Below are 26,201 nucleotides of genomic sequence, written 5' to 3'. Positions count from 1 at the left end.
GTCTTTTCCCTGGGGTCGAGGAGTCCAGAACTAGAGGGCATAGGTTTAGGGTGAGAGGGGAAAGATACAAAAGAGACCTAAGGGGCAAGTTTTGCACAAAGAGGGTGGTACGAATATGGAATGAGCTGTCAGAGGAAGTGATGCAGGCTGGTACAATTGTAACATTTAAAAGGCATTTGGATGGGTATATGAATAGGAAGGGTTTGGAGGGATATGGGCCGGGAGCTGGCAGGTGGGACCAGATTGGGTTGGGATATCTGGTCGGCATAGATGAGTTGGACCGAAGGGTCTGTTTCCATGCTGTACATCTCTATGACTCTATGACTCTGTAACGCTGAAGTGGCTTAATAACAAAACAAGAAAGTATATTTTACGACTGTCCTGTGTTGCCATAAATAATGAAGTAATCACAGGGTCACCATTATTACATTGAAGTGATCCAAGGAAAATTGTAGAGAAGAAATAGGAAGAAATGGAAAAATATTTTATTAATTTGGAAGGAGTAATTTATCTTTGGCACAGGTATAAAAAGTGACCCAGAGGCATCAATGGAAAGTCAAATTCAGCAGGGTGTATGCATGCAACAACTATCTGCTAATAGTTTTCTGAGCTTGACAGGGTTAAGTTTTTACCTCAAAATTCTCCAGGCAGGAACTTCCTTTGGTACTTTAAGAGTTTGATTAAATTCTACGGGCTAAAGATACATGATAGTGTTTTTCCTTTTATCTTCTCACAGGTACTGCATTGTTAAACCATCACCTTTTCAATCATAAGCTCTGTATCGACTCAATGATTCTTGTACTGTATTCTGTGTGCTTACAAAGACATATTCTATGGTTTATGAAGACATGATTAAAGCATATCCTGTGAACATAGATTGGTCATCATATTTATAGCTTGAGGGCTCCTGTCATACTTGATTATTTGACACAGATAACTCAAATATTGGAGTGATCTTCTATCATATTCAGATAGTGGGGCATCTTGTGATATGGACATTTCATTGAATTGACTGATGCACATCTGACTCTTAAATTCCCAGCTGTGAGACCTGACTGAGTTCCTTGTTTTAACACTCACAACTGGATAGGTAAGTACAAGATGAGGAGTGGGTATGTGATTGAAGCTTGTATTGATCGAACTGGAGTCGTGAGTTCAAATCTCAACACAGTAGCTGAGAAATTCAAACAAAATTAATGAAATAAATCTATAATAAAAAACTATTAACAATAATGTTAAAAATCACACAACACCAGGTTATAGTCCAACAGGTTTAATTGGAAGCACTAGCTTTCGGAGTGCCGTTCCTTCATCAGGTGATTGTCTCCAAATCATTAAAAATAATGGTAGCCATTAAGTAACTGCATTCTCATTAAAAAGTACACATGTTTTACTCATAATCTTTAGAAAAGGAAGTATTTCCTTCATTGTTCTGGCCAAATGTAATTCCCAACCCACAATAAAGTGCATGACTCTCAATTGTCATTTGAAATGGCTGAGCAAGTCACTGAATCGTATTCAATTAGGCAACTGGCAAAAAACTAAAATTGTTGGCCTTAATTGTGAAGTGTGTCCACATCACAGGCATGAATTAATTTTTAAAAAGAGTTATTTTTGATTAATTTAAAGATCTGTTAACTTAACAAATTTGTTCTCTTGCTTACCTGTCCAGACTCATAGCAGTCATAATTGCACAACACGAAAACTGGTTGCAACTGTCTAGTGATGTGATAGTGGTGCAGAGAGTACTGCCAAACACCCACTTGCCTCCTTGTGCCCACTGATGAATCAGAAATGGCATTCCAATAATATGAACCAAATCTGCCACAGCTAGGTTACAAATATAAATATCTGGAATGGTCTTCCGCACTGATCTGAAACAAATCCAAATGTAATTCAGTCAGAATTGATATTATTGCCCAGTAAATTAAATATATTTGGTGCCTCATGAGAGATACTTCATGCTGTTTAGTGATGGGTTTATTCAAGCAATGGGTTCAGTAAAGGAGACTACAGTGTGATGACAATAATATGTATTGCTCAATTATAACCACATGTCCTGTTAATTCTAACATTTACTAAGGGTAATTTATTAGGTATATATTTTTTTTAAGAATAAGACCTTATTTTAAGGACTCTGTATTTTTATCAAAGTATATTAATTCATGTAATTTTAGTGTAATATCTGCGATAATTTTCTGACATAACACTCCAAGCAAGGAATCTGTCCTGAACAAACTGCAAATTGAAAGTTTGGATGTTCATGGATTTGCAACCATAAAGATAATGGTTGGATGAGGAATCCCAGCGACTATGGCTCCAAACCTACCAACTATCTACTTCATGCAGGTATATTCAAGTGAGTGAGAAAGCATTAGGCTTCATATTTTCCATCATTTGCCTCAATGCATCAGAGGGCGCTTTGAATGATTTATGTTCCCAGTGTGCAACATGGATGGGGAATTTATGAATTAAAAACGATGTCCCTAACTTCCATTGGACTATGGGCAGTGTAGTCAATTGTAGGATAATTGATTGAACTCAAACTAGCCTCAATTTTATTAAATTGGTAAAAAGAAATACATAGTCCTTTGGCAGTTACAAGAGCATCAGGCCACTTATGAGCTGCTTCACAATGCTGAGTCATTTTACATGATGTCTTTAAACTAGGAAGTTGTCAAAAATCCAAGTCACTCTTGTGAAGAGCAATCAGATAAAACTGATACCAAGTCAGAGAAGGGCTTATTATCAGGGGTGATTGAAACCTCGACCAAAAAGGCAGGTTTGAAGCTTGGTCATAAAGAAGGGTAAGGAGTAGGTCAGACAGAAAAGGAACTCCAGAATTTAGGAGCTAGGTGCCTGGAAGTCTGACCATCAACAGTAGGGTGAAAAAAATGGAGAAGATGTGCATGTGCAAAGATCATGAACAACTTATGATCAGGCAGAAAGTGAATCTATTGGGAGCAGATTTATGAACACAAAGTGACAGGTTAATGCAATTATGCAGATTAGGATGTGTGTGATAGTGCTCATGTTGTTAGGTAAAACTCCTTACTAACTTTGCACATGTGAATATGTGAAGCTAGGTGGCCCTGGTGGAACTCAAACTGAGCAGGAAAGCACGAATAGGTGCTGCCTGATAGCAGTGTTGATGGCACCTCCCATCATTTTACTGATGATCAAGAATATTCTGATGGGGTGACAATGGACTGGGTTGGATTTGTTTTGCTTTTCATGTATAGGGCATACTGGGGCAAATTTCCACATTGTTAGGTAGGTGCCAGTGTTGCAGATGGTATGTTCTGGATTTCAGGTCTTCAGGACAATTGCCAGAATATTGTCAGGATCCATAATCTTTTCAGTATTCAGTGACTCTAAGGTTTTCTTGATAACACGTGGAATGAAAAAGGTTGGTTGAATTTTGGCATATATGTCACTGGAGAGCTCTGGAATAGTATGAGATGAATTATTCACTCAACACTTCAAGTTAAAGGTTGTTGTTAATGCATTAGCCTTAACGTTTGCGCTGATGTGCTGGGCTCCCCCATGACTGAGTATAAGAATATTTGAAGAACGTCCTCCTCAAGTGAGTTGTTTAATTACCCATGACCATTCAAGACAAGATACAGCAGGACTGCAGACTTTAGATCTGATCCATTAGTAGTGGAATTACTTGGTCTATCACTTGATGCCTATACTGTTTACCACAGTAATAATTCTGTTTTGTTGCTATTGACATCTCAGTTTTCTGTTTGCCTGGTGCAGCTCTTGGCCTGCCCTCCTGCACTCTTCATTGAATCCTATTTCTCTTTTCACCACCTCTCCCAACACCTCAAAGAACAGGAAAATTCCACTGCATATTCAGTTCTTCTTGGAGCAAGAGATGTTCTCTGACCCGCTGTCATCTCCAGCATTTGCTGTTTTCCGTTCAGTTCTTCTTGGAACTGCTTGTTGTTCCAGCATTGACCACTATGGTGTTCTGGCGATGCTGAGACTAAAATATGGCCAGCCAATCAGATTGGTCAGATTGCGTACAGAATGTTCTGTGCCTGAGAGTGGAAGTCACATTCTAACTTTATTAAACTAACTATTAGAGTTTGCAAGGCGCTGACTGACTCATGACTGTCTGAGGGTTGAGGAATACATCCTCCCTCTCCAATTCACCTTTAATAAATGCCTAATGATCTTTTATAGCACAAAATCACCAATATCTAAGGATCAGTGGGACATTTGCCAATTAATACAGATTTTTCAGTGTCTTATTTTACTTTTGATTTCAATACAGGTTTATTTAGAATGTTTAAGTCAGACTTATTTACCTGCTTTGGAATGCCTGCACCAACAATTGTTCCTTATCTTTGTACAACTTGACAGCAGAAGAATGCAAGTGTTTACCAGATAGAATTCTGTGTTATTCTAAAAGCTTATGACTCAAAATAACACCTTGCTTCAACTAAAATATAAGCATTAATATTCAATAATTCTGTACACTTCTGGTGCAATCTTAATCTTTCAGTTTTGTTTCTCTGTACCTGGTAATGGTAATGAGGATGAGAATATTTCCGACCAATCCTGTGGAACAGATAACACCAATGAAAGAAGGAAGGAGTATTGATTCTACCATATCAAACATGTGATAATGAGCGGTGAAGGACTCATTTATCCAATCAGATTCATTGTGCCAGGTCCAACATAGTGTCTGAGATCCATTCATTGTCTGTATGGTTTTGATTCTTGCTCCTGCAATGAGAACAAAAATAGCATTATAATTAAGAGTAGGTATTCTAGTTAGGAAGGATCATAGAATCAATAGAATTCCCTAGAGTGTGGAATCAGGCCATTCGGCCCATCGAGTCTACACCACCCCACTGAAGAACTTTGTACCTAGTACCATCCTCCCACTCTATTCCTGAATCCTGTGCTTCCCATGGATAATCCATCTAACCTGTACATCCCTGGACACTATCAGAGGGTTTGTAACTTATAAGGGTCACATCAATGCTGATATTATCGCTGGATATTATTTTTTTCTCACGCTCACCCAACAGCTTCTTCTTATTGAGTCTCAGTCCATTGGGGCATCGTATTTGAAATTGTTATCTCTATAATTATACTTCTTCATGGCCTTACCCTCTATTTCTCTAGCTTCTATCAATGCTATAATTATCCATTTCTCCTCCAACAAAATGCCCCAAACCTCAAATTCACCACTTTCTTTTATTCCACCACCTGTGCATTATTTGCTCACCTCATTTTACCTTTTTTTGAAGCCCCACTTTTGAAGTCTCTCTCCACACGTTCCACCTCCTTACCCACCCTCTACACTTCTAAGGTCATTTTAAACCCATATCATTGACTGGGCTTTTGCTCACAAAACCTAAACATTATTTCTCCCCTTTGTTAGAATAGGTATGTTAAAGCTTTCTATTTCTGTTAATTACATAAGTTAACAGCATTGAAATATAATAAAACAAAGAACTGAGGCTGCTGAAGATCTGAAGCAAAAGCAGAAATTACTGGAGAAACTCAGCAGGTGAAGTCACATAAGGTCTGCTGAGCTGGTAGATTGGATAGAGAACTGGCTTAGTCATAGAAGACACAAAGTAGCAGTGGAGAGGTATTTTTCTGACTGGAGATCTATGACCAATGTTCTTCCATAAGGATCACTGCTGGCACTCCTGTTGTTTGTTAACTATATAAGTATCTTAGAGGAGAATATAGATGGTCTGATCAGTAAGTTTGTGGACCACACAAGGATTGGTGGAGCCGTGGATAGGAAGGAGGATTGCCAGAGGATACAACCGGATATAGATAGGCTGGACAGTTGTCCCAATAAATGGCAGATAGAGTTTAATCTGGACAAATGTGAAATGATGCATTTTGGAAGGTACAATGCAGGAGGGGAGTATACAGTAAGTGACAAAACCCATGGCAGCATTAACATACTGAGGGATCTAGGCATACAGGTCCACAGTTCCATGAAAGTAGCAACACAAGTTGATAAGGTGGTCATGAAGGCATATGGCATGATTGCCTCATCAGTCAGGGCATAGAATATAAAAATTGGCAAGTCATGCTGTAGTCGTATAGAAGTTTAGTTCGGCAACATCTAGAATATTGTGTGCTGTTCTGATCACCACACTACCAGAAATATGTGGTGGCTTTGGAGAGGGTCCAGAAATGATATCCCAGGATGGTTCATGGTTTGGAGGTTGTTAGCTAAAGGGGAGACATTGGACAAACTTGGTTTGTTTTCAGTTAAATGTCAGCAGATGAGGGGCAACCTAATAGAAGTTTACAATATTATGAGAAATATGGACAAAAATGAATAGTTGGATCTTTATTCCATTGGTGAAATGTCAATTACTTGGGACATAGGTTTAAAGCAGATGAGGGGCAACCTGATAGAAGTTTACAATATTATGAGAAATATGGACAAAAATGAATAGTTGGAGTCTTTATTCCATTGGTGAAATGTCAATTACTTGGGACATAGGTTTAATGTATAAGTTTAAAGGGGATGAGAGAAGGAAGTTTTTTGCACTTACCATAGGAGGTAAGTGCCTGGAATGCACTGCCAGAGGGGATGATGGTGGTAGATATAAGGCAACCTTAAGAGGTGTCTGGACAGATATATGAATCAGCAGGGAATAGAGGAACACAGACTGTGTAGAGCCAAAAGGTTTTTAGTTGAGAAATGTATCATGTGTTGGTGCTGTCATGGTGGGCTGAAAGGCCAGTTCCTCTGCTATACTGTTCTTCACTCTTTGTTTAAAAACATGGTGTAAAGCTTAAGATTTGAGGATTCTGATAGTTGCCACAATTCTTGAAAGACTAAGGCAAACTTACTTTTATTTCCAATGTTGCTATTTGGAATTTACAGACAAACCTGTTAGGTGATTTAAATTCTGAAGGCGAAAAAAAAAACTGAGAGGTTTGGACATACTTGACAATTCATCCAACACTCTGTAATTAAGCAACAGGGCTGAGGGAAATTATCAAAATGTGAAGGTTCAAGTTACTGAGTAAGAATAGCTGGTATTACTTTAAAGCTTATAAACAGTTCCACAACTGTGCATAAAGATCTAGTCATTTTTAAATTCCAATCTTTCATACCAAAGTCAAAGAAGAAGCCAATTAAATGTAGTCTATTCTCGGGGAATGCAATAGCCCAGGGAGCCCTGAGACCCACAGATTGCTGAAATGAAATCATTACACCGTGTGGTCAGGCAATGTGCACTTTAAACAAACTGATTGTTGCTCTTTGAACAAATTGTCTAGTTCCAGAATATAACATTAAAAGCTAGTTTAAGTCAGGATACATAATTTTTAGCTCCAGCAAATTCTTGAAAGGGAAAGAAAAGGAACCACCACATACATGAATAGTGGATGTACACTTGAAGCAGTGCATGATTATACGATTGCCTGGAGCAGGTGAGAATGTATGTTAGCTCAAGGGCTGGTTGTACATAATATAAAGAGATAATATGGAACCTCACAGCAACAGCAGCAAGAAGTTGGAGTCGTCAAAGCTAAGGTTCATGGATCATTAACCCAGTTATGACTATATAGGAGAATCAAGAATAGGTCCTCTTGCAAAACCAAGCTTAGCACTTTGCTGGTAATGCCCTAATAAAGTGCGAGTAGCCACGTGTGGAAATGAAAAGGAAATTTCGGTTGTAACACTTGACACAGATCAAGGATTATGGAAATGTGATGAATAATAAAGATTAATTGGTGATGACCAGTATCTGCAATGTTCTCTTTACTATGGAAACTGCAGACTTGCTGATTTGCCTGGCAACCATAATTGTGAAAGGAATTGAGTCAGTTTGTTGTGAACCCAACAGGCCTATCCAATAAAAACTCAAGTAACATCTCTTGCAATCAAGAAGTACTCAATTTATTTATCATTAAATTGTCTAATTAATGTGAATGTTGATTGCAGGTTCACATTTTGCGTAACTTGTTGAGCCTGAATGAGAGAAGCTGGTTAATTCGAGTAAATGCACATGAGGATATGGGCTGGCTACATGGCTAAATTTTGTCGCCTGAGTTGCCAATTCAATTGTAAATAGAAATTTGAATTGCTAGAATAATTGTATACAGCTACTTGAAATTTATTAATGAATTATTAGTTATTGGCTATAAAGAATTGTTCACATATAAATTACATTGAGCAAAGCAATGTTCCAATGGACTTTTATGCTCAATTTGACTTTAACCATCACAACGGTATAATGCACAAAAATACAGTGATTAGGGGAGATAGCAAATGGCTGAAGGACTTTCCTGTACCCAAACATGTGGCTTACTGCTTGGGTGTAGGTGGTACTTGTTCATAAGGATAAGTTGAAAGCCACGTATGATTTTATTATCTTCCTTAGCTGCACTCTTGAAATATCCAGCATCTACCATGAACCAACACTTGTAGAGAAGAGGAATACAATGAGACCACCAGTGTGCCTCATAAGCAGAATAGTAATATACTGCCCAGTGAGCAACTCAAGTTTCTGCTTCCACACCCAAGTACCATTGACAATCAGATATTTGGTGATATCTAAGTCTAACCTCGGCACAGGGACGAGATGAGTATAATCAATCATTGAACCCAAGACTTGTTGAGATACCTGTTTTTTAAAGGGAAGCCAATCCAAAACCTGCCAGAGCATCTACAGAAGATGAAGAAAGAAGCTGGGACACAAAGGAAGCACATTCAATCAATCCGACAGGACATCAAACAACTAGGAAAGGATGTGGAAGCCAAACTCAAAAACACACAGGAGCGGCAGATGGTTTGGGATTGGGGTCTTATCCCTGGATTAGAATTGTGTACCACACAGAGTAGCTGGTAATCCAGGTTGGACTCATTATTGAATATGAAGTTTGCTACTGGTGTAGATGCTGATAATCACTGATAAAAATATTGCCTAAAGGACTGCATTTAGATAGGAAGAGATTTGGGGGCAGGTTTGTGGTATAGCTCATTGGAACTTGTAAATCTAACCTCCTAATAGGCCACCAGGAACTGGGGCAAGGAGCAACAATTACCAATGAATGTGGCTTCAAAGAGCAAAGGACATAATTGATGTCCATAGGTGCAGGAATTAATTCAACAACAATGTAGATATAGAGATGGTAGATTGATATCCAGCAGGCTGCAGATTGGTGTAATGTGACACTTAGCTTAGACTTTAAGTGTTAAAACAAAACATACTTAAATATGAGTTTTATGAAGGATTGCTCAGATCTAGAGGACGCATGAGTCATTTAGCTACACAAGGAGACATAACAATGATAATGTAGTATAAGTAGAAACTTGTTAATATTACAGAAAAAAAAAGTTGCATATTGGGAACCTGATTGCGTTTACAAGGGACACAGTCACTGGACATTGACACAGATAGAGTTTGATTAGCCTTACGATGGAAAATGTTTATCCCAACCAAGGTCCAGTCTTTCAATGAGACATTAATACTGTAATTATCTTATACTGTTCCTGGTCACACAACAAATTGTATGCCTAAGTGACAAGCTTAACTGTAAAGTTAATAAGTATGTGAATTTGTCAATCTTTTGTGTTGTATCCCCAAAGGCGCACTAGCGGAAAACAGCCTTTGCTTTGTCTGTGTCAAGTATCATTTAAACCACTATAACATGTCCAACTGGGCCTACTTACAGAATAAACTTTATTTTTGTATTGGGCAGGTTGAGGAAGCAGATAATAAGGCACATGGCATCCTGGGCTTTATAGAGGCAAAATATTACAAATGCAAAAATATTCCAACATATGTAAAATATGGGTTTGGCCTTAAGTCGAGTGCTGTGTCTGATTCTGATTGCTGATTGTTACACTTTTGGAAGGATATGAAGGCCTCAGAGAGAATATGAAACATTTATGAGAATGCTTTCTGGATACCAGATAGATTTGAGAAGCTAGATTTCAAAATCATGAAGCGCCTGGACAGGGTTTTTACAGAAAAGACGATGCTGTCGGAGGAAGAGTCAGAAATTACAGGGCAATGATTAAAGGTGAATTCCAAAAGAGTCAAAGAGAATATGAGGAAAACCTTTATTAGAGAATGGGGACAGATTCAGTTGCAGTTTTCAAAGTGGAATTGGATAATTATCTGACCAGGGATGTGAAGAAAAAGCCAAGGGCTGGGATAAGCTGAGTTGCTTTTGCCAAGATTAGTAATGGATATGATGGGCTGCTTTCTGTGCTGTAAATATTCTCATTCTTTGTATTAGATAATATTCCATTTAAATTATTTTTATAAAATCTTTCACTTTTGTAATTTTGTATTAAAAATGACACGTCATGACCTCAATTCAAAAATAATGTTAACTCCTTTGCATTTACTTTCATTAGACGGGATGTATAATCAGTATTGAATGACTGAGGCATGTAATGAGCTGCCATTTTGTTAATTTCTTTGAGAGTTGATGTTTGTCTTCAAAGGTGTCAGGGAGTTGGTAATAATACTGATTACAAGAGATGCTGATTTCAGACCTATCAATGTAAAAGCAATTGAGGATAAATTTAGGATAAATTGACAGAAGTTTCTTGATAAAAAGTAATCTTGTGACCTATGGAACTGCACAGTGGAGGCAAAGACTGTGCATTGTTAACAAGTCATTTTTGACATTTTGAAAGGGCTCAATTGTTAAAATCATGAAACGGTGGACAGAAATTTTAACACAGTGTTTAAAAAGTAAATAATACTTCAAAGTACTTTAAAAAGAACAAAATGTATGATTTGTAATGATATAGGAATTGTACGATTGGATTCTGCAATGAAGCTGAGAAATGTTGAAAATGATGACTGATCTGCTTCTGGTGCAGCTTGCAATGCATCACAATTGGAAGGGTTCCAGTTCATGCATATTGCTGCAAATATGCAGAGTGGGCAGATTGTGACAACAGTGTTTTACATTGATTTTTAACATGCACTGCCATGTTGGACCTCACCTTTTAAAGTTTTCTATTAACCATTCTCAACTGACATGCATTTCGATGCAAAAGAGATCCTCTTGTGGGGCTGGTGAAGGACATCAACACGAGACTCTCAGAGTTTTGGTCTTGTTTTTCAGTAGAGAGTTAGTATATCATTGCATTATGTATTTTTGCAAGAGCTCTTAAAATCATTGTAATCAGAAGGAAATGGTGTTGGACTTTTCCAAGAAATGTAAGTGGCAGTTCTTTGTACCTGAAAGAGTAACTGCAGAAGGGAAGTGTGGGATAAAGACAGGGGTTTTGGCAGAAAGCATAGGATCATGTTTACACATTCCATAGCATGTACTTCAGGCCAGATTCTTGGACAATGGTGAGAACGGATTTCACAAGTTGCATAGCCAAGAATATATCATGCATGACAAATTTACTAATAGATAAAGGAGAAGCAGTGAATGCAAATGATTTGGATTTTCAGAAGGTGTTTGATAAGTTACTGCACATTAGATTACATTATAAAATAAAAGACCATGTATGTGAGCATGGATAGGAAATTGGCTAATTAATAGCAGACAGATTTGGGATAAGGAGTCATTCTCAGGATATAACCTAGAATTAATGATGTGCCACAGGGTTAGTGCTGTGGCCACAATTATTTACAATATATGTTAATGACTTGGAAGAGGAAAATGAGTGCTAAATTTATGAAAGTCACAAATAAGTTGGGAAGGCAAGGATTATGATGACACAAAGAGTCACATAGAACATAGAACTTTACAGTGCAGTAAAGGCCCTTCGGCCCTCGATGTTGCGCCGACCTGTCATACCAATCTGAAGCCCATGTAACCTACACTATTCTATGTACGTCCATATGCTTGTCCAATGAGGACTTAAATGTACTTAAAGTTGGCGAATCTACTACTGTTGCAGGCAAAGCATTCCATACCCTTACTACTCTCTGAGTAAAGAAACTACCTCTGACATCTGTCCTATATCTATCACCCCTCAATTTAAAGCTATGCCCCCTCATGCTCACCGTCACCATACTTGGAAAAAGGCTCTCCATGTCCACCCTATCTAACCCTCTGATTATCTTATATGTCTCTATTAGGTCACCTCTCAACCTTCTTCTCTCTGACGAAAACAGCCTCAAGTACCTCAGCCTTTCCTCGTAAGGCCTTCCCTCCATACCAGGCAACATCCTAGTAAATCTCCACAGCACTCCTTCCAAAGCTTCCACATCCTTCTTATAATGCAGTGACCAGAACTGTACACAATACTCCAAGTGTGGCCGCACCAGAGTTTTGTACAGCTGTAGCATAACCTCATAGTTCCGGAACTTGATCCCTCTATTAATAAAAACTAATACACTGTATGCCTTCTTAATAATCCTGTAAACCTGGGTGGCAACTTTCAAGGATCTGTGTACCTGGACACCGAGATCTCTATGCTCATCTCTCCCGGACGAGCCCACGTTTGTGGACGGCATGGTGGCACAGTGGTTAGCACTGCAGCCTCACAGCGCCAGAGACCCGGGTTCAATTCCCGCCTCAGGTGACTCTCTGTGTGGAGTTTGCACATTCTCCCCGTGTCTGCGTGGGTTTCCTCCTGGTGCTCCGGTTTCCTCCCACAATCCAAAAAAATGTGCAGGTTATGTGAGTTGGCCATGGTAAATTGCCCGTAGTGTTAGTTGAAGGGGTAAATGTGGGGGAATGGGTCTGGGTGGGTTGCGCTTCGGTGGGTCGGTGTGGACTTGTTGGGCCGAAGGGCCTGTTTCCACACTATAATCTAATCTAATCTAATCATAAAAGTAGGAAGATTTTTGCTCAAACTATACAAAGCACTAGTCAGTCCACAGCTAGAATACTGTGGACAGTTTTGAGCCCCTTATCAAAGGCAAGATATACTGCATTGGAGGAAGTCTAGAGAAGGTTCACTAGATTGATCTTAGGTTTGGAAGGAGTGCCTTACAAGGAGAGGATAAAGAGATTAGGCCAGTATTCATTGGAATGTAGAAGAATAACAGAATGAAACATACACGAGAGGCCTTGACAGGGTAGATGCAGAAATATTGATTCCTCTTGTGGGAGAGTCTGTGGACGTCTTTACCACAGAGGGCTACTGAGGCTGGCTCATTAAGTATATTCTAGGCTGAGATCAACAGATTTTTGATCAGTAAAGGAAGCAAGGGTTATGGGGAAGAGGAATGAAAATGGATTTGAGACAATCAGATGATCCATGATCTCATTGAATTAGCTGAATAGCCCACTTCTGATGCTCTGTCTCATAGTCTGTCTTTGCTGGAGATTAGAAGAATGAGGGGTTTCTCATTTTATTTTTATTTTGTCTGTATTTTAATTGTAGTGTAAAAATAAAGTGTATTTTGCCTAAAGTTTAGTAGTTTGTCCAATTAACTTGCATCTGGAATGTAACACCATATGCTTGTCTTTTAAATAAGAAAACATTAGGTTCTAGGCTCCATTCTTAATGTGTCTTGAGGGGGTTTGGTCTTCTGGTCCTTAATGATATGTCATGACCAAGATTGAATTTTTTTTGATTAAGTCTAAGTTTTTTGTTGGGATTTTCATTGCAAGGCTCAGCTTGCTTTCTTGTTATAATGTGTCTTGAGGGTGTTTGTTCTGGTCCTTAATGATATGTCATGACCAAGATTGAATTTTTTTTGATTAAGTCTGTTTTTTGTTGGGATTTTCATTGCAAGGCTCAGCTTGCTTTCTTGTTATATCTCATTCCATCCCTATGATGACTATTGTGTTCAATTTCAACCCCATCTTACTATGTGCCGTTTTAAGAGCGATGTACTATTCAGCCGATATCCCAGAATTCACTGACATCCCTTACATCTATGTCATGTTTAAACGTTGTTATGCACCCAGATAAGCACTATCAGTCTGGAGATGCTCTGCATGGTTCCTGCCATTTGCTGTGGACATACAGATGGGGAAGGGGAATGGGTGGGATTTTCTTTCCCCCCAGAAGCAGTAGTGGTGGCCATAATACCAAAAAACAGCCTGGTCCAGGGTTACCACCCAGTTAAAGCAGCTTCAGCTATCTGAAGGAATGCCCAGCAATGTCGGAAGATAATCAGTGACATCATGCCAAATTTAATGCCATTATTTTCCCTATGATGCCTCACAATCTCTCTATCTTTGTTCCTGTACTCACCTCCCACCAAGGCTCATGCTCTATTCCTCTAGTAAAACCTGCAACTTCTCCTCTCACTTGCTTTCACTGACCACAACCCTTGACACAATTAACCCTTCCCACTGTTCTGCCCCCTCATTTACTTGGGACACCTCACACCAAATGTAACAGTTGTGTCACTCATTTCACATCTTGGATTTGGATGAGAATTTAGGAGGCATGGTTAGTAAGTTTGCAGATGGCAATAAACTGGGTGATATAGTTGACGGGGAAGAAGGTTACCTAAGATTACAAAGAGATCTTGATCAATTAGGCCAATGGGCTGAGGAGTGACAGATGGAGTTTAATTTGGATAAATGCGAGGTATTATATTTTAGTAAAACAAATGAGCGCTGGGCTTACACAGTTAATGGTGGTAGGGCCCAGGGTGGTGTTGTTGAACAGAGAGACCTAGGGGTTCAGTTACATAATTCTCTGAAAGCTACATCACAGGTCAACAGGATGGTTAAGAAGGCATTTAGCACGCTCAGTCCATTGAGTATAGGAGTTTGGATGTAAAGTTGGAGTTGTACGGGATGTTGGTGAGGCCACTTTTGGAGTACTTTATCCAGTTTTGGTCACACTGCTACAGGAAGGACATTATGAAAATGGAGAGGGTTCAGAAAAGATTTAGCAGGATGTTGCCTGGATGGGTGGATTTGAGTTATAAGGATAGGCTGGACAGGCCTTTTTCACTGGACCTTAGGAGATTGAGGCATGGTATGACTGTGTGGCTCTTTGGCCTTGCAGAGGTTTATAAAGTCATGAGGGGCACAGATAAGGTGGATAGCAAAGGTCTTTTCCTTGTGGTGGGGGAGTCCAAAACTAGGGGGCATATTTTTAAGGTGAGAGGAGAAATATTTAAAAGGGACCTGAGGGGCAACTTTTCCACACAGAGGGTGGTTCGTATGTGGCATGAACTGCCAGAGGAAGTGGTAGGTACAGGCACAGTTACAACATTTAAAAGACATTTGGATGTGGACATGAATAGAAAAGGTTTAGAGTGATGTGAGCTAAATACAGGAATGTGGGATTAATTAAGTTTGGGAAGCTTTGTAGGCATGGATGAGTTGCAGGGAGTGTTTCTGTGCTGTATGACTATGACTCTACCTCTCTAGTCTAGAATGAAAAAAATCCCCAATTAGGCAGAAAGGCATAAAACAGGTGGTAGGTTACCCAACATTCAGTAAATCACCTCTTTTATTGGAGAGCAGCCTGACCCTGACTGCACAAGTAGCTGAATGACTGTGTCGAAAATGTGGTGCTGGCAGGTCAGGCAGCATCCAAGGAACAGGAGAGTTGATGTTTCAGACATAAACCCTTCATCAGCCCTTTGTCAATCCTGATGAAGGGCTTATGCCGAAATGTAGATTCTCCTGTTCCTCGGATGCTGCCTGACCTGCTGTGCTTTTCCAGCACCACGCTTTTCAACGCTGATCTCCAGCATCTGCAGTCCTTACTTTTTCCTAGCTGAATGATTGTGTCCAAGCCAATGGATTGGTAACAGAGGCTATCCTTGACTTCCTGTGTCAAGAATCCCTGTGCAATGACTGACTCCCTTGACCTGACTAAGGCTTGCTGACAAGCTTCCTTCCTTTGGGTCCCTGCTGAACAGAAGTAATATGAGCATAAAATTGTTATATCAAGGCATGAATGGTGAGAGCGTCCAGATAAGCTCAGAGTGATTGAGAACTATGAGAATGAGGTATCAGGTGGACATACAGCCTGGTCCAGTCCCAGTCTGTGACAATGAATGCACGGTGTCCTTGCAGAAGTGTTTCAATGATAGTTTCTGATACAGCATTAAATTGCAGAAGTGAATCTAAGATGCGTCACCAGGGTTCTTCGAGGTTGACACATATGTTTGTGAATGTGGGATGTATATGGCCAGTATTTATGGTGCTGCCATGAAATGTTGGTAACCAATGCCAACACAGGGATCCTTCAGCGCAGCCTGCAAGCTGAAATTGCCTGGTGCCCAGACTGATTTCCAAGCTGAATTCTCTAATTTGCTTGGTGTGCTAATAAGATAGGAAGCTGCATATGAAAGAACAGAGTTGGGCTTGTAACAAGGCATTTAATCGGAAATAATCCCCTTAATTAGTCACCCATTGCTGCCAAGTGAGAAATGTGCTGCGCTGTTTGCCAAAAGCATAAAAGGTCCCCTGACAACAAGACGGGCCTCACTGGAATTCTTGTCCAATTCTGTTGCAAATCTCACCATAGCCCATATTGCTCAGACCCCTGCAAGATTCCGTCCTAACTGTTTCATTCAGTATAAAGATATGTCCCTACCTTACTGTTATAAAATAGTGCATTGTCTGACCTGCTGTGAATACGACAAGGGGAAACGTGTTGGTTTTATTTAAATGTTTGCATGTGTTCATGTTTTCCTTTCACAAATCTTATTTCATGCTGTTACCATTCATAATATCAACACTGTTAGAAAACAACAGACTATCACTATATAGTTGCTCGCCCTTCCCAGGGAATGGAATAATATTTCCTTCAGCCCTCAGTTTCCATGATTCAGCCACATTTTACTACCTGTAGTTCTTTGCTCCTTCTATAATTTTTAAGTTGTCATAAACTGGAAAAGAAAGTGTGCTTTGAATTTTCTAATTTGTGTTGTTTTCAAAATAAATGTGAAATATATCTTTAAATTTGCTGCCCTTGTTACCACTCTCCATCAGCACAGCTTTCGCAGTTTTGGTTCTTTGCTCAATGTATTACTTTGGTCTTGTCCCATTCCCCTCCATCTTTTCTGGTTCTTTGGTTTTCACACAGAGCCAACACCATTCCTTTATTCAGCATTTTGGACTTAAACCTGGCCCAAGCCTGCTTTTGTTTTATTTATATGTCTTTGATTTAAGCACTACATTTTAAAATAAAATGTTTGGTTTCAACCCGTGATGGGTCTATTTCTTTGTTGTTGGGTTTTTCTGCTTTTTTCAAACCCTGCATTTTGTTTTTATCTTCAGTTATTTTGATTGGTAAGTATTTTTCCTTCTTATAAATTACCCAGCCATGTAAGTGAAATTCAGTACCATCCTACAGTGGTTTTATACATCGTGACAGAGAAGAATATCATCAGTCTATATTGTCATTGTGCATGGGGTATGTAGAATTTCATTGAACTATAGCAGGAAAAATTAGGGCTCCCAGTGGTCTGAGTTGAAGTATATGCTTTGGTTTGCTCCTGAATCTTGATATCCATCACAGTACAAACCGCCAGACAATTTGGGTTTTGTGAGGTTTGTAGACAACCCATTTCTGGTAACATTGTTTTGCATTACTTTAAATTTGAAGGTTTGTGATTGACGCAAGGAAATCTGTTCCTGTGTTTATAAACTCCGTCCTTTGCTATGCCTCACCAGTATCGTTAAGAAAGGATGCATGCTCTAAAATTCTTTAATAATGGGTGACAATTAGAAGCTGTCTGTATGTTTACAAAATTAAATATTCTTTTTCTTTAAACAGGTATCAAATTGGAGTGAACAAAGTCATCATAGTTGTTCACCCATTTCTATTTTTTCTTACTCTTGCTCATCCTGCTTCACAGATAACAGTAGTTGAAAGTTGCAGGATTTCCCATCCACCCCCTCAATAAAATGCATCCTCACTGTTGTTTCTCTCACACCTAGTTACTTTCAGCTGGCTTTTAATTGGTTAAGGCTAAATCAAACAATGTGTAGCTTAGGTGGATTGGTCATGGGAAAATAGGGGTACAGCAATAGGGTGGGGTGTTGAGTCTGGATGGGATGCACTTCGGAAAGTTGGTGTGGACTTGTTGGGCCAAATTGACCTATTTTCACACTCTAGGAATTCTATGAACTTTTGTCCCCTATTAGGGGAGGACATCCTTACTTAGAGAGGTACTGGACAATGTTGGAAGGAGGACAGCACTGCAGTCCCAGCAGCGCCAGGTTTGAGTGGTGGCTACTTCTGGGACTACAACCAGTCTCTGAACTTGGGTTGGTAATGTCATTTCCTGTGGTGACATCATTTCCTATGGTGATGTAATTTCCTATTCTTTTTCTTAGGGCATGGTAAATGAGATCCAAGTCAATGCGTTTGTTGATTGAGTTCCAGTTGGAATGCTATGCTTCTAGGAATTCTTGTGTATGTCTGTGTTTGGCTTGTCCTAGGATGGAAATGACTGCCACACTACTCACACCCCTTGGCATCATGGTAGCCCACAAACCCACCAACACACTAAAATAGCCGCTAATGAACTTGAAAGACCCTATAAAGGCAACAAGCAAAACTAATGTCACCTAAAAATACCTTGCAAGAACTGTAAGAAGCACTAAATTGGAAAAACAGGCAGCAAACTAACCACCAGGATACATGAACGTCAACTAGCCACAAAATGAAATGACCCACTCTCACTAATATCCTTACATACGGATGAGGAAGGGTACCACTTTGGCTGGGATAACACATCCATCCTGGGACAAGCCAAACAGAGACACACACAAGAATTCCTAGAAACATGGCATTCCAACCAGAACTCTATCAATAAACACAATGCCCTGAGAAAAAGAACAGGAAATGACATCACCATTGGAGAGGACAAGCCAAACAGAGACACACACAAGAATTCCTAGAAACATGGCATTCCAACCAGAACTCTATCAATAAACACATTGACTTAGATCCCATATACAATGCCCTGAGAAAAAGAACAGGAAATGACATCACCATTGGAGATGATATCACCACAGGAAATGGCATCACCAACCCAAGGAAACTCCAACATATAAACAGAAAGCAGGCTACACCACCAGTGCTTCATTTGGAGGCTCACTGAAGATATTACTTAGTATGGTGATGAAACGTCTGAAAATGAACCTTCCAGCTCAGCGAGCAATCCTACAGCCAGAACCTCAACCTGAGCTACCTATCTTCTCAAAATTCACTAGCTAAAGCTGTCTTACTACTCACTGAATGAAGACTTCCCACCAACAAGGTGCATTAGTGATAGAGGTGAGGTGAGGAACTGAAATGGCCAACATTTTCATATTTAAGATGACTAACGGTGTGCTGACTTTTATATCTAGAGGACTGTATTATAAGGATGCAGAATCATATGGCAGCTGTACAAATCCCTGGTGAGGCCCCACTTGGAGGAGATCTGTGCATCATATGTTTGGAAGGATATATTTACCTTGAAGGAAATACAACGTAGGTTTACAAGAATGATAGTTGGACTTCAGGGATTACGTTATGAAGGGAATTTATAAATTATGTCTGCTTTGTCTAGAATTTCAGAGATTAAGGGGTGATTTGATCAAAGTCTTCAGGATATTTACAGGAAAAGACAGAGTAGGTCCACTGGTTGGAGCTTCTAGAACTAGGGGGCATACTCTGAGAATTAGGCCAAACCATGCAGGAGAGATATTGAGAAGCACTTCCATACTCAAAGGATGGTAGAGGTTTGAAGTCTCTTCCACAGAAGACAGTTGATGCTATTCAATTGTTAATTTTATGTTTGAGAGAGATTGTTAAGCAAATGTATTAAGGGATATGGGCCAAAGGCAGGTATATGAAGTTAGGCCATAGATCAGCCAACATCTCATTGAATGACGGAACAGGCTCAAGGGGCTGAATGGTCAACTCCTGTTCCTATGTTTCTCCGTAAAGTGGGAGACAACTTGGGAAGGGTGAGTAGGCAGTGTCAGATCATGTGCTGTATTTAATGTGTTCCCTGCCTTTAAAGTCATCGATGAGTGGCTGTAATATTTTCTCACAGAAATATGTGGAGCATAACAATTTCTCCTGGGAGTTGGGTGGTGCAGAACTGAACTGCAATACCACATGGGTGGGAGGATGTAATTACTTTGGGACTGTTATATGAACAGTAGTCATAATATATATGTACATTGAAATTCATAGAGAGAACTTGACAGCAGAAAGTAGGTTTTGTAGGAAGTGCATAGAAGTACACACTTTTAAAACATATTAAAAATATAAAAACTTCTAACCTCCACAGCCAAAACAAAATTCATGTGCCCATCCATTGATATGGTCTAACCACAACAACAGAATCCAAGTGAATTATTGCATTTCTATACAGTTACAGTCTCTCCATCACAGAGAAAAGCCCTAGAGCTCATCAAACCTGAGCTGGTCAAAAACAAGCTCCAACTGTTCTGATCCCATTTTCCAGCATCTGGCCCATAGCCTTGTATATCTTAATATTGCAAGTGTACATCTAAATGCTTCTTAAATGTTGTGAAGGTTTTTGCCTCCACCACTCTCTTAGGCAGTGACCACCAGATTCCACCTTCTTCTGGGTGAAAAATATTTTTCTCACACCCCCTCTAAATCTCCTGCCCCTTCCATGCTTTAAATCTGTGGTCATTTATCCCTCCAAAGGGACAAGTTTCTTCCTACCTATGCCTCCCATAATTTTGTGTATCTCAATTGTGCCCCCCACTTAGTTTCCTCTGCTCCAAAGAAAAGAATCCCAGTCTATCGAATCTCTTCATAACTGAAACTCTGCCACCCAGGTCATATCTTGATAAATCTCCTCGGCAACGTCTCCAGTGCAATCATATCCCTTCCATAATGTGGAATTCAGAACTGCACACAATACTCTAGCTGTGGCCTAACCAATATTTTTTTACAGTTCCCACATTGTCTCCCTGCTCTTAAAATCTATGCCTCATCTAATAAAGGTAAGTATCCCATATTTCTTCTTAACCACCTTAACTACCTGTCCTGCTACCTTAAGGGACCAGTGAACATCAACACTACCTTCCTCACTATTTACCATCCATAAATTGTCATGTCATTTGTGAACTTACTGGTCAGCCCTCATATATTCAAGGTAAAAACGAGGTAAAAACAATGATGCAGATGCTGGAAACCAGATTCTGGATTAGTGGTGATGGAAGAGCACAGCAATTCAGGCAGCATCCAAGGAGCAGCGAAATCGACGTGAAAGGCTTTTGCCCGAGACGTCGATTTCACTGCTCCTTGGATGCTGCCTGAACTGCTGTGCTCTTCCAGCACCACTAATCCAGAACCTCATATATTCAAGTCTAAATCATTTATATGTACCGCAAACAGCAGAAAACCCAAAACTGATCCCTGAGGAACAGCACTAGACACAGGCTTCCAATCACCAAAACACTCCTCAAATATTACCCCTGCTTCTTGCCACTCAAATAACCCTGGATCCAAATAAACAAATTTCCTTTGGTCCCATAGGCTCTTACCTATCTGCTCATCCTCTATACTGTCATCCATTAAAAAAATGTCAGGGTTCTCCATTTATCTTTATATTCTCAGCAACAGCTTTTTTAGCATCATTGGCCATTATGTATGTGGGAAAGTCCGTAGGTATTGAGTGAAAGATCATTTACACATCTTGGAAAAATGTCATTTAATGGTGAAACTATCAGGTTATCATTCATTGTTATAAACTAAGTGAAGAGGACACTCTGTAGATTACATATGTCTTATACGCTGTTTTAATTAAATGCAATTGTAATAACACAGTTTCTTCCTAAGGGTTTTCACTGCCTGCTTGATGCTCTGTAGTTACAAAGCCAGAAATAAATCTTCTTATTAAGAGTTTCCATCTCACTTTAAGCTCACTTTCAACAACCGGCTGTGAAAACTCTGCTTGCAGTGGGTTTTCTCCAGGTGCTCTGGTTTCCTCCCACACTCCAAAGATGTGCAGGCTTGATAGGTTGGCCATGCTAAATTGTCCATACTGTGCTGGGATGTGCAAGCTAGGTAGATTAGCCATGGGAAATGCAGGGTTACAAAGATAAGCTAGGATGGTTTGTATAGGTGGGATACTCTTTGGATGGTTGGTGCGGACTTGATAGGTTGAATGGCTGCTTCCACATGTAGGAATTCTATGATTTGAAAGCTAATTCTGTCACAGTAGCCAAGACAATCCATATTATTCTAAAACAATCCACAGCATTTTAAATAACACAAACTACAACACTCTATAAGAAAGTCCCTATCTCCCAGTGTTAAGGGATCCTTTGCAAAATTCCAGAATAAGGATCCAAGTCTACATCTACATCTTCATGAAAAACTAAACAGTTCTGATGAAGAGCCACTGGACTAAAAAATTAACCGTGATTTCTCCCACAGTTGCTGCCAGACCTGCTGAGTTTCTCTAGCAATTTATTTTTGCTGTAATTCAGTTCTTCTTTCTGCCGTAACCTATCTGTACACCAGGTTTTGCTGAAATCAGTCCATAAGTTAATACAGACAGACAAAACAATAGTTCTGGAGAAGCTCAACAGATCTGGCAGCATCTGTGGAGAGAAATCAGAATTAACATGTTGGGTCCAGTGAAGGGTCACTGGCCTGAAACATTATCGCTGATTTCCCTCAACAGATGCTGCCAGACCTGTTGAGCTTTTCCAGCAATTTCTGTTTTTGTTTCTGACTTCCAGTATCTGCAGTTCCTTCGGTTTTTTATTTTAAAAGAATATTTCCTTTCACCTTCAGTTGTGGAGGTTGGAACTGCAATACAATGAATTGTTTTATTGGCATTAAACTCATTTTGGTTTTAAAAAAGGTTTAGATTAGATTACATTACAGTGTGGAAACAGGCCCTTCGGCCCAACAAGTCCACACCGACCCGCAACCCACCCATACATTTACCCCTTTACCTAACACTACGGGCAATTTAGCATGGCCAATTCACCTGACCTGCACATCTTTGGATTGTGGGAGGAAACCGGAGCACCCGAAGGAAACCCACGCAGACACAGGGAGAACGTGCAAACTCCACACAGTCAGTCGCCTGAGGCGGGAATTGAACCCGGGTCTCTGGCACTGTGAGGCAGCAGTGCTAACCACTGTGCCATCGTGCCACCCACGGTTTGAAAGTAAAATTTTCCATACTGTCCTGGGACCTGCAAGCTAGATGGTTTAGCCATGGGAAATGCAGGGTTACAGGGTAGATATTTTCTAAATCAAGCTGTTCAGAGATATTAACACATGCTTTTGGCGTAGGTAGGATTGAACCCTGGTCTACTATGGTGCCACAAGGGTTGTTTAAGACAGGGCAAAAAGTCAAAATACCAATTATGAATTGTGTCCTGAATGGTTACTGTCTCGGATCATAGCAGCATGAGACATGGGAGCAGAAGTAGGCCATTCAGCCCATCCAGTCTGCTCCTTTTCATGGGATCATGACATCATCGCCACTTTCCTGTTTTCTCCACATAACCGTTCGTGACTGATTAAAAATCGGTGTATTCCACCAAAAGTGTCACCAAAGGAGAAAGAGGAACCTTTCCAAAATTCAGGAAAATACTGAGAACATGATAGGAGACTCCGTTAATTCTACCAATGAACAGCCCTTCCTGCAGACCTGAAGCTCCTGTTTGACCAGGAGACATCAAATCCTGTTTCCCTCTCCACAGATATTGCCAGATCGACCGAGTTTCTTGTTCCGAACTTTCGGGGTGGGAGGCATGTTTTTATTTTGGAATTTTGATTTTGTTTCCAGACGGAGGGCAATTATTATGCCGCATCTTCCCCAGCCTCTTCCGCTGCTCCACCGTTTCTCTTGAACAGACGCTTCAGAGATTGTCACTGTCCATTCGCCCCTCAGGCGGGACGGTGGTGTCTCAGTGCTGACAACATTGATGTACCTAGCACGCTTTACATAATCAAACATTAATTATCGGTTGTGGTCAAATTTAAATGAGTCACGTTTATATTTCATTTGTACAAAATTAAGCTGACAGCACATTGAGCATCAACTAAACAATATTCATTTGATGGATAATGTGCTCGCTATGAAGCTTTTTAACCTACCTTCCCGTGCTGGGTGGGGACAGAATTGGGTTTCATCTGAGCGTTCTCCAGCGTTAATATCCTCTCGATAGTTAATGGCCTGAAGCTGATAATGCCCAGAAAAGGAAAAACGAGCGAGGAGGAAGCAGATTTTAAACACAACTACCTTGACACCTCTTTTTAGTGATGCTCAGCAGGTCTGCAAGACGACAACCATTGAAGTGACCTGTATGAAACGTATATATCTTTAAATAACATTTGTTCAGACAGAACTGTTTCTTGCAATAGTTACTGATCTGAAAGGCCGTCAGTTCTTTCCCTAATGTCTCTTGCCACCTTTTCTTTCCGAGTAATTCTGAAGGGAACAGCAATCAACTGTCTGCAAGAAGCCAACAAACTTACCGACTAGCTCCGGTACAATACCAACTTCTTAATATGCCTGCGCTTTCTCAAATGCTGCTGCAATCATGGCGTAACTCTGGTGCAAAGAGGCCGCCGCTGTTTTCTTCAATGCACGCAAAATATTTATTAGTTTCCCTTGCTGCCAGTGTATTGAGACACTGGTTTGTCGGCACTCGATAGAGGATCTCGATTTTCTTAAACACCAGAAAATCGCAAACTGCAGAAGTCTCTCCCAGTTTCGTTTGTACACTCTGCTGGTCAGTGAGGTAAAAACAATGACTGCAGATGCTGGAAACCAGATTCTGGATTAGTGAGGGTGAAAGTTCCATTTTATCGATCACTAACAGGTTTGGGCAGGAGTGGTTATAAAGTTAGATTATGAATCACTGGCTAACAGATCCCAGCTTTACCTGTCTGTCCAAACCACTACTCGAACCATAACTGGACTTGTATGATTTTCAATGATCTAATGTAGCAGATGTGTCCCAACAGTGAACTAATGATTCCTGAAGAAGGGCTTATGCCCGAAACGTCGATTCTCCTGTTGCCTGGATGCTGCCTGACCTGCTGCGCTTTTCCAGCAACACATTTTCAGCTCTGATCTCCAGCATCTGCAGACCTCACTTTCTCCTCAAAGTTTTCAACTAATGTAATCGGTAAAGCAAATTGATACACACGTATGGCTATAACATAGATAATGATAACACTTTGTGATATTCTGTATTGACAATACATAAATGTCTTTTCTTATACATGTTTAGTATCTTAACTTAATTCAACCCTTACCTGCTTTATGTCGGAGGAGTTCTTTGATAATACTCCTTAACTCCAAGTCTGCCTTCTGTATCTCCCTGGCTGGCTGCTGTGAGCTCAATGTGTGTGTTTCTAACAACACGCTGACACGCCTCCCCTCCTTTCAGAAGTCTTGGCTTTTGCGGAGATCAGCAAATGTGCTGGGCAAGTGACAAGCAGCTGGATTTGAGTGAGACCTGTCCGTGAGTTGATGAGGTTGTGTTGTCAGCCTGGGAACTCCGCTGGTATCTCCAGCCGAGCCGAGCCTGGAAGAGATTGAGGTGAGTGAAGTACAGATCCTGCCAAGCTCCCTCTGCAACAGTTCGCTCTCCACTCGCATCTGCTCTTCGCGTCTTTACAAGCTTAATCGAATGTCAATTATGTTCAAATAGTCAGCAGTATCTCGGCAACATATGTTGGGATAATTCATTTCGGCAATGACGCCAGACTTCTAACTTTGTAATTGTGTAACACACTGAGCAGAAAGTGCCGGGGGCGTGTTACCTTGCAGCTAGAACCGCGAGCTGGAAGTCTGTCCTGTGCCTTTCCATAACATTAATGGATACTGTACAAAAGCTGAGTGGGCAGACGCGCGTGCTGATGTAATGTGTATCAAATGGCCGGCAGAATAAGGAGAGCTAATGTCAATGACATGATACTGGTTTACAATGGGTGCAGGAACAGAGACCCGATGTGTATATGCACGAGACTTTAAAGAAAGAAAAACAAAATAAAAGCTTCGCCCGTAAAGACTTATTTCGAATGCAGTTGTTTATTCAACCTATTCAGTTATGTTATGACATATCTCGGGGACAGGTGGGACTTGAATCCAGATTTTCCCAGGCAGAGGTAGGGGCTTTTCTACAGCACCAGAACAGCAGCTTGTAACGTGTACCCCTGTTTACACTGAGCCATCTTCCCCCACCGTTACATCACCCATTACCTTCTGAAAGTATTCCAGGGGAAGGTAAGGGAGGGGGAGATCAGGCAAACCAAATCTCTGCTTTTCAGGCATCTGTTATGACCTCGAGTTCTGATTGTACTCCGGGTGCACGGTAGAAGAAGATTG

The 26,201-nt window shown here is 40.3% G+C and overlaps 1 protein-coding gene across 4 annotated transcripts in view; it reads right to left on the bottom strand.

The window, feature by feature from the left end:
* Positions 1-25,801, bottom strand: part of mchr2a (melanin concentrating hormone receptor 2a) — a 56,107-nt gene extending 30,306 nt beyond the window's left edge. Inside the window, exons 1-4 of one of the 4 annotated variants that reach the window (XM_043687487.1) lie at positions 25,127-25,801; positions 23,960-24,164; positions 4,533-4,740; positions 1,665-1,874 (exon numbers count right to left, since the gene is read on the bottom strand). In XM_043687487.1, the coding sequence (XP_043543422.1) occupies positions 1,665-1,874; positions 4,533-4,714 (392 nt within the window). In that variant the 5' untranslated portion in view covers positions 4,715-4,740; positions 23,960-24,164; positions 25,127-25,801. Of the gene's footprint in view, positions 1-1,664; positions 1,875-4,532; positions 4,741-23,959; positions 24,165-24,340; positions 24,591-25,126 lie in introns of those variants that run through there. The other 3 variants (XM_043687488.1, XM_043687489.1, XM_043687490.1) reach the window with 3 other exon arrangements.
* Between the last annotated feature and the right edge of the window lie 400 nt (positions 25,802-26,201).

The sequence above is a fragment of the Chiloscyllium plagiosum genome, chromosome 3 (assembly GCF_004010195.1).
Source record: "Chiloscyllium plagiosum isolate BGI_BamShark_2017 chromosome 3, ASM401019v2, whole genome shotgun sequence".
Taxonomy (NCBI): domain Eukaryota; kingdom Metazoa; phylum Chordata; class Chondrichthyes; order Orectolobiformes; family Hemiscylliidae; genus Chiloscyllium; species Chiloscyllium plagiosum.
The sequence above is the reverse complement of the archived record's forward strand: the minus strand, read 5'-3'. Positions and strand labels throughout refer to the sequence as shown.